The sequence below is a fragment of the Coloeus monedula genome, assembly GCF_965178545.1.
Source record: "Coloeus monedula genome assembly, chromosome: 2".
Lineage (NCBI taxonomy): Eukaryota > Metazoa > Chordata > Aves > Passeriformes > Corvidae > Coloeus > Coloeus monedula.
Window position 1 is genome coordinate 81,015,436 of NC_138782.1, and position 16,171 is coordinate 81,031,606.

A 16,171-nucleotide genomic window follows, 5' to 3' on the forward strand; every position below is an offset into this window, starting at 1 on the left:
GTACAGATCCAATACATATATCATACACACACAATATTAGATTATATAAAACAGTACAGTATAACCTGTATAAATCAGGTGACAACAAAAATAACTGTCTGGCCTAATCCTGTATGAAGGACAGGAATACATCTCATTACTATTTAAGCCTTTCTCCTGTAAATTTGTCCATTTAGCAAGTTTCTACATTTTTATAAACACGGTCATTCAAAGCCTCAACGCATTTTTTAGTTGACTCTGTAAGTTAAAAATTGTCTTTTTGGCTAAGTGATGTAGTAAAATGCTAGCACTTCATGCTAGGAAATTGACGAGGACTAACTAGGTTGAAGACTTCCTACATCTTCTTTAATCACTGTTACAATATATGCAACATGAAAACTAATTTCACCCATGAAAATTTGCCAAGAAGTCACAAAATCCCTGCATGTATTTAAAATAGCCTTTCTAAAAGAAGATAAGCCTACTCACTGTTCTGTATAGCTCCCCTTTCTGAGTACACATGCATGAGGATGGGAATGACAGACGACAGAGGATGAGAAGAAAATCAAGAGTCTGTACTATGCCTACACTTATGGTATCCAAAGTATCAACAGAGCATTCTGAATGAAACACAAAAACTGTCATATTCTAAGCCATATTAATTATTCAGCAAGTGAAAGAAATACAGCATATTTTGGAGCCTCGCTCTACACCCTTCTTGGAAGTAACAAGGAGCCCACAGGGAAAGCGCTCAAAGCCCGGAGTATGGTGGCTGTTTATCCATCAATGCTGAGCATTGCATTATTGTTATTACTAGCAGCAGTAATTCTAATTTTGCCTTATCTACCTAAAGGTTCCATAAACAAACCTCTCATAATTTAAATTCCCATTTATGGCATAACATTTTCTATATCAGGATCTGCATCTGCGCAAGGCTTGTTTCAGATTCTCGCATAATCTTGCCACCGAAATGCAATTACACCCCCCTGTCTTCGTTGCCTTCGCTTGCTTCCGAGACGATAGTCACCTATTCTGTTTACATCGCAGTAGCTATCCTCCGAAAGGACACGACGATGCACTTTTAGCGGAGCAGTACAAAACCCGGTCCGTGCCGCCCGGCATCGGCCCCGGGAAGGTTGCGCGGGACAGAGCTGGAAGCAGGGTTCGATCAGGGGGTGCGCGGAGCGGGGCCCGCAGCCGGGGCCGTCGCCTCTCGCCGCGGGGGCTGCGCGGTCCCGGTCCCGGCGCGGCCCGGGAGAGGAGCCCTCCCACCGCGCCACCGTGCCCCGCGCACCACGCTCCGCTCCGCGGCCTCATCGGGGAGCCGTAAGTTTTTGTGTCCGTCCCGCAGTTGTTTCACCCGTTGAAGGAGCGAGGGGTGTGTTTGGAGAAAGGAAAGCGGAGGGGTGGGGGCATGATGGATCCCCGGGAAAAGCTCTCCCGGTCTGCAGGGTGAGCGCTGACAAGAAAGATCAGGCAAGTTCCTCTCTCCCTCGGGTTTCACTTTTTTTTTTTTTCCCCTCCCCCTCCTATTTAAATTGTCTCATTGTTAGAGGATTACACGCGCTTCAGGTTACAACCGGAGAGGGCAGGGGGGAAGCAGCCGCTCCTTCCCCATCCCAAGTAATATCTATATCGCCATAAACCTGTTCTTCCTATTTGGGGCAACCCGGAGACGCGGGGCGGAAAACACGAACGCAACAGAGGGAAGGGATCCCAAGTGATGTCAGCCCCGAGGAACTTGATTTTTGTGGCAGGGCTGCCTCGGGGCACCATCCCACAGCTTCTGCTGAAGTTTTTCTTTCGGTGGCAGTAACCCAGGTGCGCGCTCAGCCCAGCCACGGGCGAGCACCGCGCCGGGGCATCGCCGGGACCCGCCGACGTCGGCTCGGCTTTGGGCTCTGGCCGGACCCTGGCCGGGACCCCTCTCTCGCGCTACCCCGGCGGCTGCGACCCGGGAAGAGCACACGGAACCCTGAGGAACGGATGGACGGACGTCCGCTTGCTCGCAGGACGATCCGGGCGGCCGCCTCCAGGCGCGCGGGACAGCGCCGGGAGCGGCCCGGGCTCAGCTCCCCGCTCCCGGCTCGGCCCCTCCGTCCCGGCGCGGCGCCCCGCGCGCAGCCCGCGGCTCCCCGGCACTGGCGGACACCCGACACTGCCGCGCGCTCATTGGCCAGCGCCGCAGGCCCCGCCCCCCCTGCCGCGGCGACTCAGGGGGCAGCTCGGCCCGCCGGCCACCGGCTGCCGCTGCTGATTGGTCGGCGGTGGCTGTCGGTCACGTTGAGGGACGGGCCGCCCCGCCGCTGCGGCCCCGCCCCCCCGCCCTCATTGATATTATCGGCGCGCGGCGCGGGCGGCCGGGCTGCAGTCGGGGCTGGCGGGCGGCCGGCCCGGTGCGGGAGCCGGGCAGCGGCGCGGAGGTGGAGGAGAAGGAGGCGAAAGAGAAAGGCAGCCTGGAGGGAGGGAGCGCCGACCCACAGACTAGCACAGCAAATTCTCCACCGTCCTCTAGCACCCACCAAGCGGCGGCAGTGGCAGTGTCTAGAAATAGAGAGCTAGAAATATAAAATCACCCCGCTCCTGCACCATGGCTTTCCAAAGTAGGCTCCCTTCTTGGATTATTTTGTGCTCCGTCTGGCTGTTCCGCTTTGCACACACGGGGGAGGCACAGGCTGCAAAAGAAGGTAAGGTGATGCAGAAAACAAAAGTTTGGGCTTATTTATTGCTTTTGCCCACGAAGTCTATGTGGTGGCTTAGCAGGGGACCTTCCTGCCCGTGCCAGCTGCTTGTCAGCCCCCCTCTCAGGAAAAATAAAAAGATAAAAAGACTTTTTAGTTGAGGTGGGAGGGAGGAAAAAGCACGGCATTCACTGGGGGTTGTGCGTGTGTATGTGTGAGGGACCGGGACAACTGCCTTTGCTCCCAGGAATGAGGTTTGTGAGGCATTTGCACGTGATGAGTCGGAATGGGGCTGGGAGAGCCCCCGGCCCGGAGATCCGTGCAGGGGAGCGTCGCTCTCCCGTGCCAGCCCTGATCCTCCCTAGGAGGTGCAGGGAGGGCTGCTTACCTCGCTAATCCCTTGGGCAGGGGCTGGGGGCTGACTTTTAGGGCTCGGGACGTTTGGTGGGAGGCAAGGCACGGCGCGGGGCTGGGGCTGCGGGGCGCTCCCCGCCGCTCCCACCGGGGGCCTGCAGCGCTCCGGCCCAGCGGGGCCGGGCACAGACCGCGGGAAGGAGCATCGGGGCGCAGTTTTGCGCGTCCCGGCCATGTCGGCTGGACATGTATTTAGAGGGGACATACGGCCTGGCGTCGTGTGCCTGCAACGTGTGCTCTCCCCCGGCATCGCTGGAGAGAGGTTTAGGGATGGGTGTTTTACACTATCTGCGTATCACAACGGGGCTTCCCGGTTCCCATCAGTCCAATACTGGTATCTGTGTAAGGCGAACCCCGCACATTTATTTCCGCCGCGCACGGAGACAATCCAGGCAGTTTTGTATCAGAGACTGATGGAGGTGTTTAAAATCAATTCACAAAGCCCATCTGGGAATCTCTTTTTTCACGCTGAGAAAATCTGAAATGATTTAAAGAAGCGCCCTGCTCGCGCTTGACAGCCGAAGGCGAAGGTCCGTCTCCATCTTCGCGGGGGGAGCGGGAGGGGGGACGACACACGCGACATGACAGGCAAGGGGGAGTCAGGGCATTTTCGGTACCTCTGCATATGTATACGTTTGGGGTTCCCCACCCCCCCGCCCCCCCGCCTCAGCTGGATGCGTCAGTATTTTTCATCAAACCTCTGGCATGCAATAAAGTATCATTTGGAGCTTAAAGAAATACCTCAATTAAAATGTCCTCTGCCATTAAAAGACGAAGTCGATGGCGAGGTTAGAGAGGAAAAGAGGAGGGAGCCTTTCCGTAGCAGCATTTCGAAAGTTTATTTGGAGGGGCTGTAAAGCAGACACCCTCACACGGGGAGCACTAACGCGTAGCCGTGGGGTGCGGAGCGGGGAAGAGCCGGGCAGACGGACAGGGAGGCAGGCGGGGAGGGTGCGGACCGCTTGTCCCGCTCTGCCCTTCGGATTGCTCCGTGATCGGGTCTGTGCCGGTGCTTTCCAGCAGTAGCCTGTCCCGGTTTTTTCTGTATTATACGTGTGTGGGTGGTTATATATATGCATCTATACCTAGGAGTGTGCATGTATAATGGCTGTATATTCGGGGGAAATCACCTAGCCAAAGGAGGGTCAGGAGGGGGCGAGCGGCAGACAGGGATTGATAGCGGCTACCTGCTGCAAGCGCAGAAAACTCCGCGGAACAGAGAAACAAAGAGAGGGTTAAAAAAAAAAAAAAAAAAAGGAAGTAACTTTGCAGGTTCATCGCGGGCCCCGCCGAAGGGCCGGTGGCGGCATCAGCCCCGCTTGGTTTCCTACCCCTCCCCGCTGGGTACGGAAGGCGGATGGGAGGTGTAAGAGGCTGCAAAGTTTTCCGAGTTTCCCTTCTGTAGCTCAGTAGAAACCGCGGTGAGATGCTGGAGAGGAACGGGGCAGGGTCCTCCTGTCTCTCTAAGCGAGGAAGTGACCGCGTTACCTGCGGAGCCCTCTGCCAGCGGCCGGGACCCTCGTGGCAAGCGCAGACACGGGGAGAGGGCTGTCCCTTCGCTCCGTGGCTGCGAGAGCTCGGGGCTCCGTTCTGGGGTCGCTGCCCCGGGCGCTTCCTCCCAAAACCGCGGCTGTCGGGGGTGTGGCGGGGGCAGCCAAGCCCCGCTCTTCGGCAGCCTGCGCGCAGCTCCGCGCAGCTCCCGGAGCGCGACTGCGGCTCCCCGCGGAGGCGAGAGGCCGCTGCTCCCCGCCTGCGCGGAGCCCCGCGGAGCCCATTCTCCGCGGCCGCGCCCCCGCGTTTCGCCCGCCACCTCTCTGCCTCCTTTCGCTTTCCGCCGCGCCGCGGAGCAGCTCCCCCGCGGAGGGACCGCGCTGGGGTCCCAGTGCTCTCCGAGCGCAGGAGGCTGCGGATCCCCCGCGGCTACCGGCGGAGTGCGCGGGGCGCGGCGCTGTTCCCCCGCATCTCTTCCCCGCGTTGCTGAACGAGCCGTGACGGCCACGGGGCTCCCCGGGCTGGGAGCAGGGCAGCAGCCGCTGGCTTGGAGAGCTCTTCCCCGGTAACTTTGGATGCCAGAAGGAACGCCAGGATTTCTTTGCCAGGGGTGTTTGCAGAGCAGGGGTTTGTGTGTTGGGGTTTTTTTTTTTTTTTTCCTGTTTCTTTGTGGGTTTTCTTTTTGTTTGTTTTGTTTGCTTGTTGTCTTTTCTTTCTCTGATGTGCTCACCCGTTGCTACGTGATGGAGAATTACTGCCAAATAAAAAGTATAATGAATTGCAGCCATAGTGTGTTGTGCTGGTGCTGAAACGGTTAAATTTTTGGTGGTACCTTTTTTTTCATACCATTATAAGTGTTCTTTTTTAACAAGCCACTTACACCACCTGCTTTTCTAAAGAAAGTGTTACAAAGTAAAGCCCCTTGAATCCAACCTTAATGACATAAGCAGGTAATCTTTCTAGAGGGAGACTATCAAACTTCCTTAATGAGTAGTTCCACTTCATTACTGAAATACAGGCCTGGAAGCTACCGTTTTGTGTGCATCTAACATTCCATGTATTACTGTATGAAATAACTTTTTTAGGCATCTTATCTTTTTAGTAATTCACTGAAATTTTGTGTTAAATTCTGCTTGGAGAAAGAACCAAAGCCAGAATTAAAATTGTTTCGATAGACCTGACAAAAGTTGCTTCAAGTTACACCCTTAAGTCACACATCTAAATATCTTAGTGCATAAATGCTATGTGTAAAGCTATAAATAGCTTTATAGCTAAAGATATACGGAATAGGTTAAAATTAGGAATTTTACTAAAGAGTTGGTTTATTAGGCTGTGATTAACCACTTTTGGAGGTAGGGTTACATTTAGCTGAAAATAATTGTGGTGCTGCTAGAACTGATACATTTCTGTGTACAAATGTCACCATGACATGAAGATTTTAGGAAGCTATTACTATAAAGTGAATTAGTCTGATTTTGTGTATGTGAGGTGTGAGGTAATTGCAGAGTCTTTTTTTTTTTTCTCTATTTGTGGTTGTCATTTATTTGCAGAATTATTGCATTATCACCAAAGGGAAGTTTTTCACTTTGACACTCAAAAAAGACCATTGCTTTTTCAGTGTGACTCTCGGCAAGGTATAGACCAGTCCCGTCTAAATCGGTTTGGAAATGTGTTGAAATGTTTGTGTGTCTGTGTGCTTTAAGCTGATTGTAATAACCAGCATATGGAAAATGTCCTTATGAAAAAGGAGAGGGAGGGAGCATGCATCTTAATGACTGGTTAGTAGCACTTCAGAGCACTAGAAAACCCCTCACTTTTTTTTAAGCAATGAAATTATAAAGATTTATGTATAGCTGCTTGTATGTGAATGGTACATAATTTAATTGTCTATTTACAAATAAATGCCTGGTTGTGATTACAGATAATTTTTTTAATAATATGAAGAAGAAATATTAATCTGTACAAAGATTATATTCATTCCATCACTTTTTAAAATTCTTAATTTGTTCCTTAGTTTTATATCCCACCCCTTGTTATATTTAACAAGCTGTGGAATTTCATTTCTTTCTTCTTCTTTTTTTTTTTTTTTTTTTTTTTTTTTAGTAATATTGCTGGACTCTAAAGCACAACAGACAGAGTTGGAATGGATTTCCTCTCCTCCCAATGGGGTAAGTACTACAGGCAAAACTTAAGTTCCTAAGGATGAGTAGTTATTTTACTGAAGCAGTTGAAAGACTTGCTTTAAACTAGCTCCCCCTCATATTTCTCTCAGTAATCATACCAAGTGTTTATGGCTTCATTTTTAGAATTAAACCTCAGGTTACAGTGTACAAATGTACAAGCTAATTAAAAACAAGTGGCTTTTTGGAAACCTTTGGTACCTTTATGTTTTGTAGTGTATTTCTTTGTGCTGTACAAAGGATTACACTGTATATTTGTAACACAGTATCTTAAATCACTTCTTTTTTCTTCCTCTAGAAACAACAGATCTGCTTCTGTGTGGAAACTTTCTAAAAATATGTTTTTAATTTTCTGTAGAATGGGTGATCATAAATATGTTTACGATGTTTTCTTTGTAATTGAATAGCACAGATTGAAGTGCTCTAAAATAAAAACATTTATATTGCAGATGTGTTTGAAATGACATTCCAAACTTGAAACATCCCTAAGTCTTGAGGACCTCAATATCTGGAACTAGGCACGAATTATGTGGTTAAGGCCACCTCCAGCTTGCATACAAATGAATCTCATGGCACTCTACGAAATGTACCATTGTAAAATACATCATTATAAAAAATGAGATGTTTAGAAACATCAGTGTTAGTGTCTTATTTATTCTATCTGTAAAGTTGATAAGTGCTGCTTTCAGTCTGAATTAGAAGTGTTGAAAAACCTCTTCTTCCTCAAGCCTTGAGGAAGAACATTTTCAGAAAGATATAATGGATATACTGTCTTACCTTAACTCAGTCCTACATGAACTCATTCTGACAAATCATAGATTATATGGACAGTTCTTGCTCATGGAAACAGTCTTGCTGAATCTTTTGTGACGCCTTGCACGAACAAGAACTTGGGGGATCAGTCCCTTAATCTTCAGTGCATTAAGAAATCTGGAGCCAGAAGAGCGTGAAGTGGGAGTAGGGATGTAAAAGTGTAACAAATCCTTTAAATAAGAAGAATGAGAATGTGAAAGTGTCTTTCTTTAAAAGCAAGATTGTAGTATCAATGCAAGCATAAACTGGAAACTAATCTGAGGACTTCAGAGAGAATGTAATGCCGGCTCAATGTGTATGATGGCTAATAACCTCAGCATTAGCATTTTGCACTGATTGAAGCCTTTACCAGAGGTGTTTGAAAGATTAGCTTGGTGGCACTTATATTGAGCTAACCTGTAGATAATGAAAGACATGTCAACACATGTTACACATGTCAGCGTACTGAAAGATGAAAGTAGAGTCAAATTCAACAAACAGTAAAAGTCAAGTTCAGGGGTAGAAGCTGATTTCAATCAGCAAAAGTGAATCAAAACTAATGGCTAGATTTGTATGTGTGAATATGTTCAGAAAAAGTTGCCTGTAAATTAACATAAAAGTACCATTTTAATAATGTAATTTTGAAAATAAATGTTTTTCTAGTTTTAATTACTGAATTATTTACTATGCAACAAAGACACTGTGGGAATAGACAGAAAATATTGAGGGAAACTAATGCATCATCACAGCACAGAATATATCAGTTAGACACTCGTTAAATGCCTCATTCAACTGCAAATGCTACATTTAACACTGTTAAGATAACTAAGAAGTTAAAATACCATAAATTGAAACCAATGGAAGAGGGCATATTCAAATAGAATTGCATGTGTATCGGCATATTTTGCAGTAGGACAAAGAAAAGTGGAGTTTTCTTTCTGTGAAATTGATCACTCTAAGAAGACTTCAATGAATGGTGACCTCAGCTGCCATAGGTGAAAACATCTTGAAGTACTGATATTTTTTTTCCCCTTTCAGAGTGCCCTGATTACATAATTGCATCATGAATCATATTTCCTTATTTTTTTGGCTTTGGGAAAATATGAAAAAATAGTTCCAGTGCTTAATGCTAGGGATCACAAAAAGTAGTGCTTCTTGTGTGAATTTAGTTTTTTGTAGTATTTTCCTTGACTGTAACATAAGAATGTCTTTGATGCTAGCTAGTCTCATGTAGTGGGATTTTGACTCTGAGAAAACTCATTTGTATTGTATCATGAAGTGTAGGTTAATTTTGTAAAATTTATTTTGTGTGTTGCTTTTTTTTTTGTTTGTTGGGTTTTTTGGGGGGAGAATGGTGATTTTTTTTTTGGTGGAGCAGTCCACATCAAAACTCAAGGAGACTGATTCTCTTGTGTGGTGCATGAGAGTTACTTCCATGTCAAAGATACAATGCATTGTCTTACTGAATATCTTATTGCAGAATCTGGCATGGTGTCTTAAGGGAAGAATGCTTACACAAAATAAAAAAATAAAACAAAAAACCCCCCAAACCATCTCAAAGAAACTGCAAAGGACATAGCACTTCCTGATATGAAATGGAGAATATGAAAATCACCAAAATTTTAGGTTTTGTGCCTTTTTTGTCATCTTGATGGGATTTTTTTTTAATGGGGAGATTTTTTTTTTTATTATTGTGGTATAGCCAAACCCCTCTCGGTCCAGGGCCCCTTTTTTTCTTTTTTTTTCTTGTTTGTTCTAGTTCTTATAGAGGTGAACAAAAATGACTCATTCAGCTCTAATAAATCTGTTATGAAGATAGACTTTATTTTATTCAGAGGTTAATACAGTTCCATATGCAGTCACTTCAGTTAACTCCATGAGCATTTAATAATCTATTTCAATCACTTTATACCATGTGCATGTATAATGCCATATATGTATCTCATCTATATTAACTGTAGGTCCTTGAAATGGGCTTTGATATTTACAACTTCTGTGCATTTCAGCATCTGCAGCTGTGATATATTTTGTGGCGATAACTTCCAGCACCAATTCAGCCACATCTGTTTTTTTCTGAAACAGACAACAACATTAAAATGGTCTCATTTGCTGTCAAATAGGCTTACAGAGTAATGTACACTGTGTGGCTCCTGATCTGGGAAACTAATGCCTTCCATGTTTGGTTGCCGGTGTGAGGAATGTCAGTGGGTGCACAATCCTGCAGAGGTGCTGACTATACGAGTCCCACATAGCACTTAAGCATGTGCTTACTATTAAGCTCATAAGTACAGTCACTGATCTTAAGCATGAGCTTAAGTGCATTATTGACACAGGGCCAGAGGGCTAAGTGCCATCCAGGGAAGTCATGGTTGCCCATATCCTGGGGTGACAATAGCTCAGCCCCCCTCCTTAAATTTATTACAGCTGCAGTTTCTTCAGGCACTGAAATGCTACAAGAAATGTGACAAAAGGTGAGAAATAAGGATTGCTTTGGTTACACCTGGGCAGATCTGCCTGGTTGATTCCAGTGGAAGGTTTGCCATTGCTGGAGATGCAAATTCCCACGCTACCAAAGGCTGTTAAAGACTCTGGGATTGTTAAAGGCTTACCAGCTCATTACACAGTTGGCAACCTAAAGAGGGAACATCCACAAAACTCAGGCTTTGAACCAGTGAACTTTCAGTCATAAGAGTTGTTTTTAATTCTGTGTGTAGTCTCATGGTTCATTTGAACTCCCAGCTAAATGAAGTTTGCCCCTTCTAACATGGGTGCAGCCACTGGATAAAAGGTGAGGTGAGGAGGAGTTGCCGCTTACCTTTCAGTTTGTAGATATAACAGAAGGTGGACTGAACAAAATGGAGACAACCAAAATGTTTTCTTGCTTTCAGATTTTTAATGCTGTCCATTTTCTCTTGCTCTCTCTTTATGCCACTTTGATCACATAGTGGTGGGAATCATCTGACTGATGAGTTTCAGGACCTTGATTCCATGCTTTCTGTACAACTGCAAGTTTCATCAGAAGTTTTACATGCACAAGTTTTATGTACTCTAATGCTAAGCAATTTCAGTTTCTAAGACTTCACTGATGTTAGGTTTCTTTGGAAGAGAAACTGCCTCCCTCCTTTTGGTCTTTGCTTACTCAAAACCATTGTGACCTTAAAGAAACGTGTGTGAGCTCAGGGTGAAATCAGAACCTGGTATGCTAAACAGCCTTTTCTGAAGCTGCCCTTTTGCAAATGTGCCCATGATATGACAATGATTTTTGAAGTTGTATGTGGGAAAGACATGAAGGGAGAGAGAGCCTACTCCTGCATTAATATATATTTTCTTCCTTTAGGTACTTAAAAGTATTTTTAACAATAACTTACTGTTAAAAAGAAGGGAGACATGAGTTGTGTGAAGCTTTTTAAAATACACAGTAGTTACATCTGGTGACATATTTCTTGTTTATTACTAACTGTTTGTTATCATTTTAGTGGGAAGAAATTAGTGGACTGGATGAAAACTACACTCCTATACGAACATACCAGGTATGCCAGGTGATGGAATCAAACCAAAACAACTGGCTTCGGACTAACTGGATTGCAAAAAGCAATGCACAAAGGATTTTTGTAGAACTGAAATTCACTCTGAGGGATTGTAACAGTCTTCCTGGAGTTCTGGGGACTTGTAAAGAAACTTTTAACTTGTATTATTATGAAACAGACTACGACACTGGCAGGAATATCCGAGAAAACCAATATGTAAAAATAGACACTATTGCAGCAGATGAAAGTTTTACCCAGGGTGATCTTGGGGAGAGAAAAATGAAACTTAACACAGAGGTGAGAGAAATTGGACCTTTGTCCAAAAAAGGATTCTATCTTGCATTTCAGGACGTAGGGGCCTGCATTGCTTTGGTCTCTGTCAAAGTCTACTACAAGAAGTGCTGGTCCATCATTGAGAACTTAGCTATTTTTCCTGACACAGTGACTGGCTCAGAGTTTTCCTCTTTAGTTGAAGTGCGAGGAACTTGTGTCAGCAGTGCGGAGGAGGAGGCGGAGAACTCGCCGAAGATGCACTGTAGTGCGGAGGGAGAATGGTTAGTGCCTATTGGAAAATGTATCTGCAAAGCAGGATACCAGCAGAAAGGAGACACATGTGAACGTAAGTAAACACACAACTTCCTGTAAATTACAGGTCATGCTCTACCAGATTTTCTTTTTTTTTTTTTCTTTTATTTGCCTTTTTTTTTTTTTCAAGAGAAATGCATCATCAGTCTGCTTTTAAAGTTTTCAGATCCTTAATCTGTAAAGTTTACACTGGTTAATCTAAATCATTCTGTCCGATTATGAAAATCAGTGGTTGCACAATGCACTTTTAAAGAAAAAAAGTTGAAGTTGTGAGAAGTAAAAAGATAGGTTCAGGACTAACATTATGAACTGGTTAAGGTGTCGTTTCTTGGAGCTCTTGGTAAGGCTGAGTAAGTTCTACCTATCACAGAATATTGTATCAATAATGACAGGTATGATTAGGTGAACCGTTTGTTCTTTCACATGATCTCTGACAGAATTCTAAGGAAATTAAAATAGATGTAGTAAACAATGGGGTGTGGTTAGTAATGAGAAGAATACACACAAAATCAAAACCGATCTAGAGATTTGTGTCAAGTGTGTGAAAATTCTAACACAAGATAGCTATTTCAGACAGAATATCCAATTTTAAGAATAAAGTATGGTTTCCTTCTATAATTTTTTTGCACAAAACTAACTAGACTTTTGGCTTGCAGTGGGATCATTGTGATTGTTTTAAAATACTGGCAGATCAGAGACTATTGAGTTGTACTTCCTGATTCAGACTAATGCAGTTAACCATGTTCTTAGAATTATACTTACCCTTAGCATTGCTGTCACTGGGGCTACAGGCATAAGACATTTCTGCTTAGCATGAGAAAGAATATTTTATTGTCTTTGCTTCCAGTAAAAATAAGAGAACCTGTAGTTTGTTTGAAAACTGCTATTTTCATGCACATTTAATACAAGGACTATTATTTTTATCACAAGATAACACAAGGAGTTCTATATCACCATATGTTTATTGCAAGATAGGTAGACATTTGTTGGTGAGAAATATTGTAAGTGAAAAACTGGAAAAAAATACCCTACAAATCTATGAAGAGGAGAAACATACAATCTCAAAAACAAAGTTCGCAGCACTCACTGAGTCTGAGGTGCCTGTGTGAAGACTTCAAAATCTGTAGAGGATTAGGGACACCCTAAAACAAAGTAGATGAGTCTCTTTATTAATTGCTTGTCCTCATGAAAAAAACCAGTTCTGCTTTTGATGAGTTTTTATGAGGAAATTCAGTAGAAGGTGAAATGAGTGAGGTTGATCTGAGGCCTTTGCAACTCCACACAAATCTTTCATTGTGTCTGTTGGGAAGGGATGAAGTCTTATACACTGCAGAGGGTGATCTCATTAGGAGTGATTGTAATGTGAAAAACTTCCCCGACAAAACCGTTCAGTAGATTGTATTAGAGGTCTGTTAAAAATATTAAGTGCTGCATCCCACAGAAGTCTGTGTTGAGGTTTTAGAATTTTTTTTTCGGAGTGACTGATTTTTTTTCCTTTTTTAAGTTAACTTGCTAGTTATCATTGATGTAATTAATATTCTAATTTTATTTGACTTTCAATAAGGGAGAGAAAATATCCAAAATATCCCCAGTGTATGTTAGGAAGGGGGTGGGGGACGTGAGCTGAGCGAGCATGGCGGGGATGGATAGAAAAGAAAGTGATGTTTGGTAACTGGAATTCAAGTAACCTGTTTATTAAACAGGCTTCTTAATTTCTAACCACGCTGATGTTGACAAAAGAATTAAATGATAACTTGTACTTGAGCCTGGTGGCGTGCTCATTTGCAAGAACACTTCCCATTTCTGGCTTGCTTCCAAAGCAATCGCTAGGAGAACACGCTACTCTGGAAGCAGTCCAGAGGATCATTTATGGTATTTTTCCTCTTTTCTTTCAGTGATCCTGTTAAGAGTTTCAAAACAAACTCTGGCCCCATATTGAGGCAAGCTAATGTGTTTGAGAGGGAAAAGGTGGTAGGCAGGCACTCATCGAGTGCGTGCTGAGTTGGCAGCTCTGAGTCAGAATGATCTGGGTGACTGTGGCACATGCTTGTAATTGCTGTCTGTGTGTCCTGTCTGGGCTCGAGGATGTTATTAAGTATGATCAATTATGTAGTGACCGATAATACAGCTGGCACACTGATACTGCATCTGTTTTTTGTGACAGATATTGAGAGAAACTTATCTGAACATTGACACTAATGCAACTGGCTATCTGTTTCTGTCAAGCTGTGTAACAGATCAAGCAGAAGCAAGTTGGTGTGTGCTTCTTAACCCAGAGCTTTTATAGCCCTGTCTGAGGGCTCACTTCTGCAGATACTTTGTACCTGGCATGCTGCGTGACTTCTTTGGGACTACTCAGGGCAGAAAGCATTGTGCTCTGTCAGGATGGGCAGAAGTCTGTGATTCTTCTCTCGCACTTGCTAAAGCTCTGCTGAATTAACTTAACACAATAGCATGGTCTTTTAAAGATACAGAATAATACCTTATCTAGCTGTGTTGTAGCAAAGGTAGGAGTAGATGGCCACATTGTAGTTCCAAATAGCTCTTCAGCCTGTAAGTCAGCAGGGATTTTCATTTGTGTTACGCTAGCTTGATTGGCTGTCTGTGATTGAATAATGTGTTCCTTTTGCATACAGCTCCTCTCCTGTTTGTGAAATTTACTGAGTTCATATACTAAAACAATTGAATTTTGATTTATACACAAGTCTGTACTGGAGTTTTTTTTTTGTTTTTTTTTTTTTTTTTTTTTAATGAATGTAAGTAACTTGTAGTGCTGGGAAGGATAAGGAAGAAAACAGTTGTGAGTGGTGAAACACATAACCTGGAAAATGAGGTCCCATGTGTTCCCTCTTCATTGCTTGATCTTTCAAACTGAGTTTATCTTCTTTTTTTTCCCTTTTGGATGTACACTGATTACTTCTCACTATACGAGTACCAAAGAATCCTTGTGAGCTCTGTGGTCTAACATGTACATAAGAGAGCCAAATTTTAGAGAGTTCAGAAATTCAATTTAAAGCAAGATCTTAAAGCTGTGTGAAACAAACATGAGAAAACTAGGTGAGCCTCTGAACTTTCAGTTGCAGATTGTTTTGCTTATGTACAAGGAGACTATTTCTTCAGTGTTGATCTTAGGTCTCCTGGTGTGTAGCACTAGGTTTAGGTGTGGAAGTCCTGTATTTTAAATGATTATCTTGAAGGGAACCTAGCAGCGGTACCAGAAAGGTACTTAGAAATATTCAGTTCTTTTAACACCATGTATTGCATCTGTTCTGGAAAAAAAATCAGCAGCCAACCGTCTGAAAAAACTACATCCAACCAACCAAAAAAAAAAGCCAGCCACAAAAAGCCCATGGACTTCTCAGCAACTGTAGTGGACTCCCAATAGGTCTAACTTGGACTTTTTCTCACAGTGGAGTTCAGTTGATATGTTATGCATGTAAAGGAGTACAATGCAATCAGTGATTGATATTTGAAGGTGAAAATAATTCTATGAGAGCTTTTAGTATAATGTATTTTCCATCTGTTTCATGTTAGTTGGGGGTGGAGAGGGAGAGAATTAAATTTATTCAATCAGAGCAGTAGAGTGATATTTCAGAAGGTAGGAATCTTCTCTTAATATTACTGAACTGAGAAATTACATAGATGACTGGGCACCAAGTCCAAAAATTCAAATTCGTAGGGAAAGCCAAATGGGCACGTTTTTACTGTTAAATGTATTATAATGCTGTATGCATTAACAGTTGTTTTATTGGCCTCGAAATGCGGAGGGGATTATAGCTATTTGCACATTTTGTCTTGGTGAGGTAAAAAGGGAGCTACAGGCTTTTCTTTCCAGACTTTGTCAAGTGCTATACACTGTGCCAAAGAGCAAGCTGCATCTGTTCCTTCTCTCTTTTTTATTTTTTTCTTCGTGGGACAAACTTTTTATGTCTTCACTTTGTAAGATATTACTTGATAACAGATCCAGAAACTGAATTTGCCTTATGTGCAGCATATTTGTGGTAAAGTAAGTGTGGTTGTGGGTTTTTTGTTTGCTTGCTTGTTTGTTTGTTTTCTTTCTTGTGTGTTTTGTTTTTTTAATATTGCTCCATTTAGGAGCTGATGTGCCATGAATTTATTGGTAGAGGTCAATGAATTAAGACTGGAATGTGAATAAGTTGTCATTAAAACAAATATTACCATGCTTCTAAAAAGTTCAAGTTGCACATATTGTGAATTGAGTGTATGTAGAGTTCAGCTCAGGGAGCTTGTCACAGAAGCTGTGGGTGACCTGCAACTTGAGTAACCTATGCTGACATTCCTGCATTATTAACTTGAAATTTTTTTGCTTTGTGGAGATGGGGAAAATTTCAAGTTTCAATGGCATTTATATCATCAAGACTCTGAATGTTTCGTTTTTTGAAGAAGAGTTACCTTTCTTCCATTTGCCTCCAAAATTACTCTAGGGAAGAGAATGTAATTAGTTTCAGCTAATTGAACCTGAGCAGAGAATGAGGGTATCTCTGTGTCACTGAGTCTTGTC

At 43.5% G+C, this 16,171-nt stretch overlaps 1 protein-coding gene across 6 annotated transcripts in view; it reads left to right on the forward strand.

The window, feature by feature from the left end:
- Window positions 1–2,538: 2,538 nt before the first annotated feature.
- Window positions 2,539–16,171, forward strand: part of EPHA7 (EPH receptor A7) — a gene marked incomplete at its 3' end in the record, with an annotated part of 162,221 nt that continues 148,588 nt past the window's right edge. For all 6 annotated transcript variants that reach the window (XM_082299922.1, XM_082299927.1, XM_082299923.1 and 3 more), the window contains exons 1-3: window positions 2,539–2,666; window positions 6,669–6,733; window positions 11,014–11,683. In XM_082299922.1, the coding sequence (XP_082156048.1) occupies window positions 2,570–2,666; window positions 6,669–6,733; window positions 11,014–11,683 (832 nt within the window). In that variant the 5' untranslated portion in view covers window positions 2,539–2,569. The remainder of the gene's footprint in view (window positions 2,667–6,668; window positions 6,734–11,013; window positions 11,684–16,171) is intronic.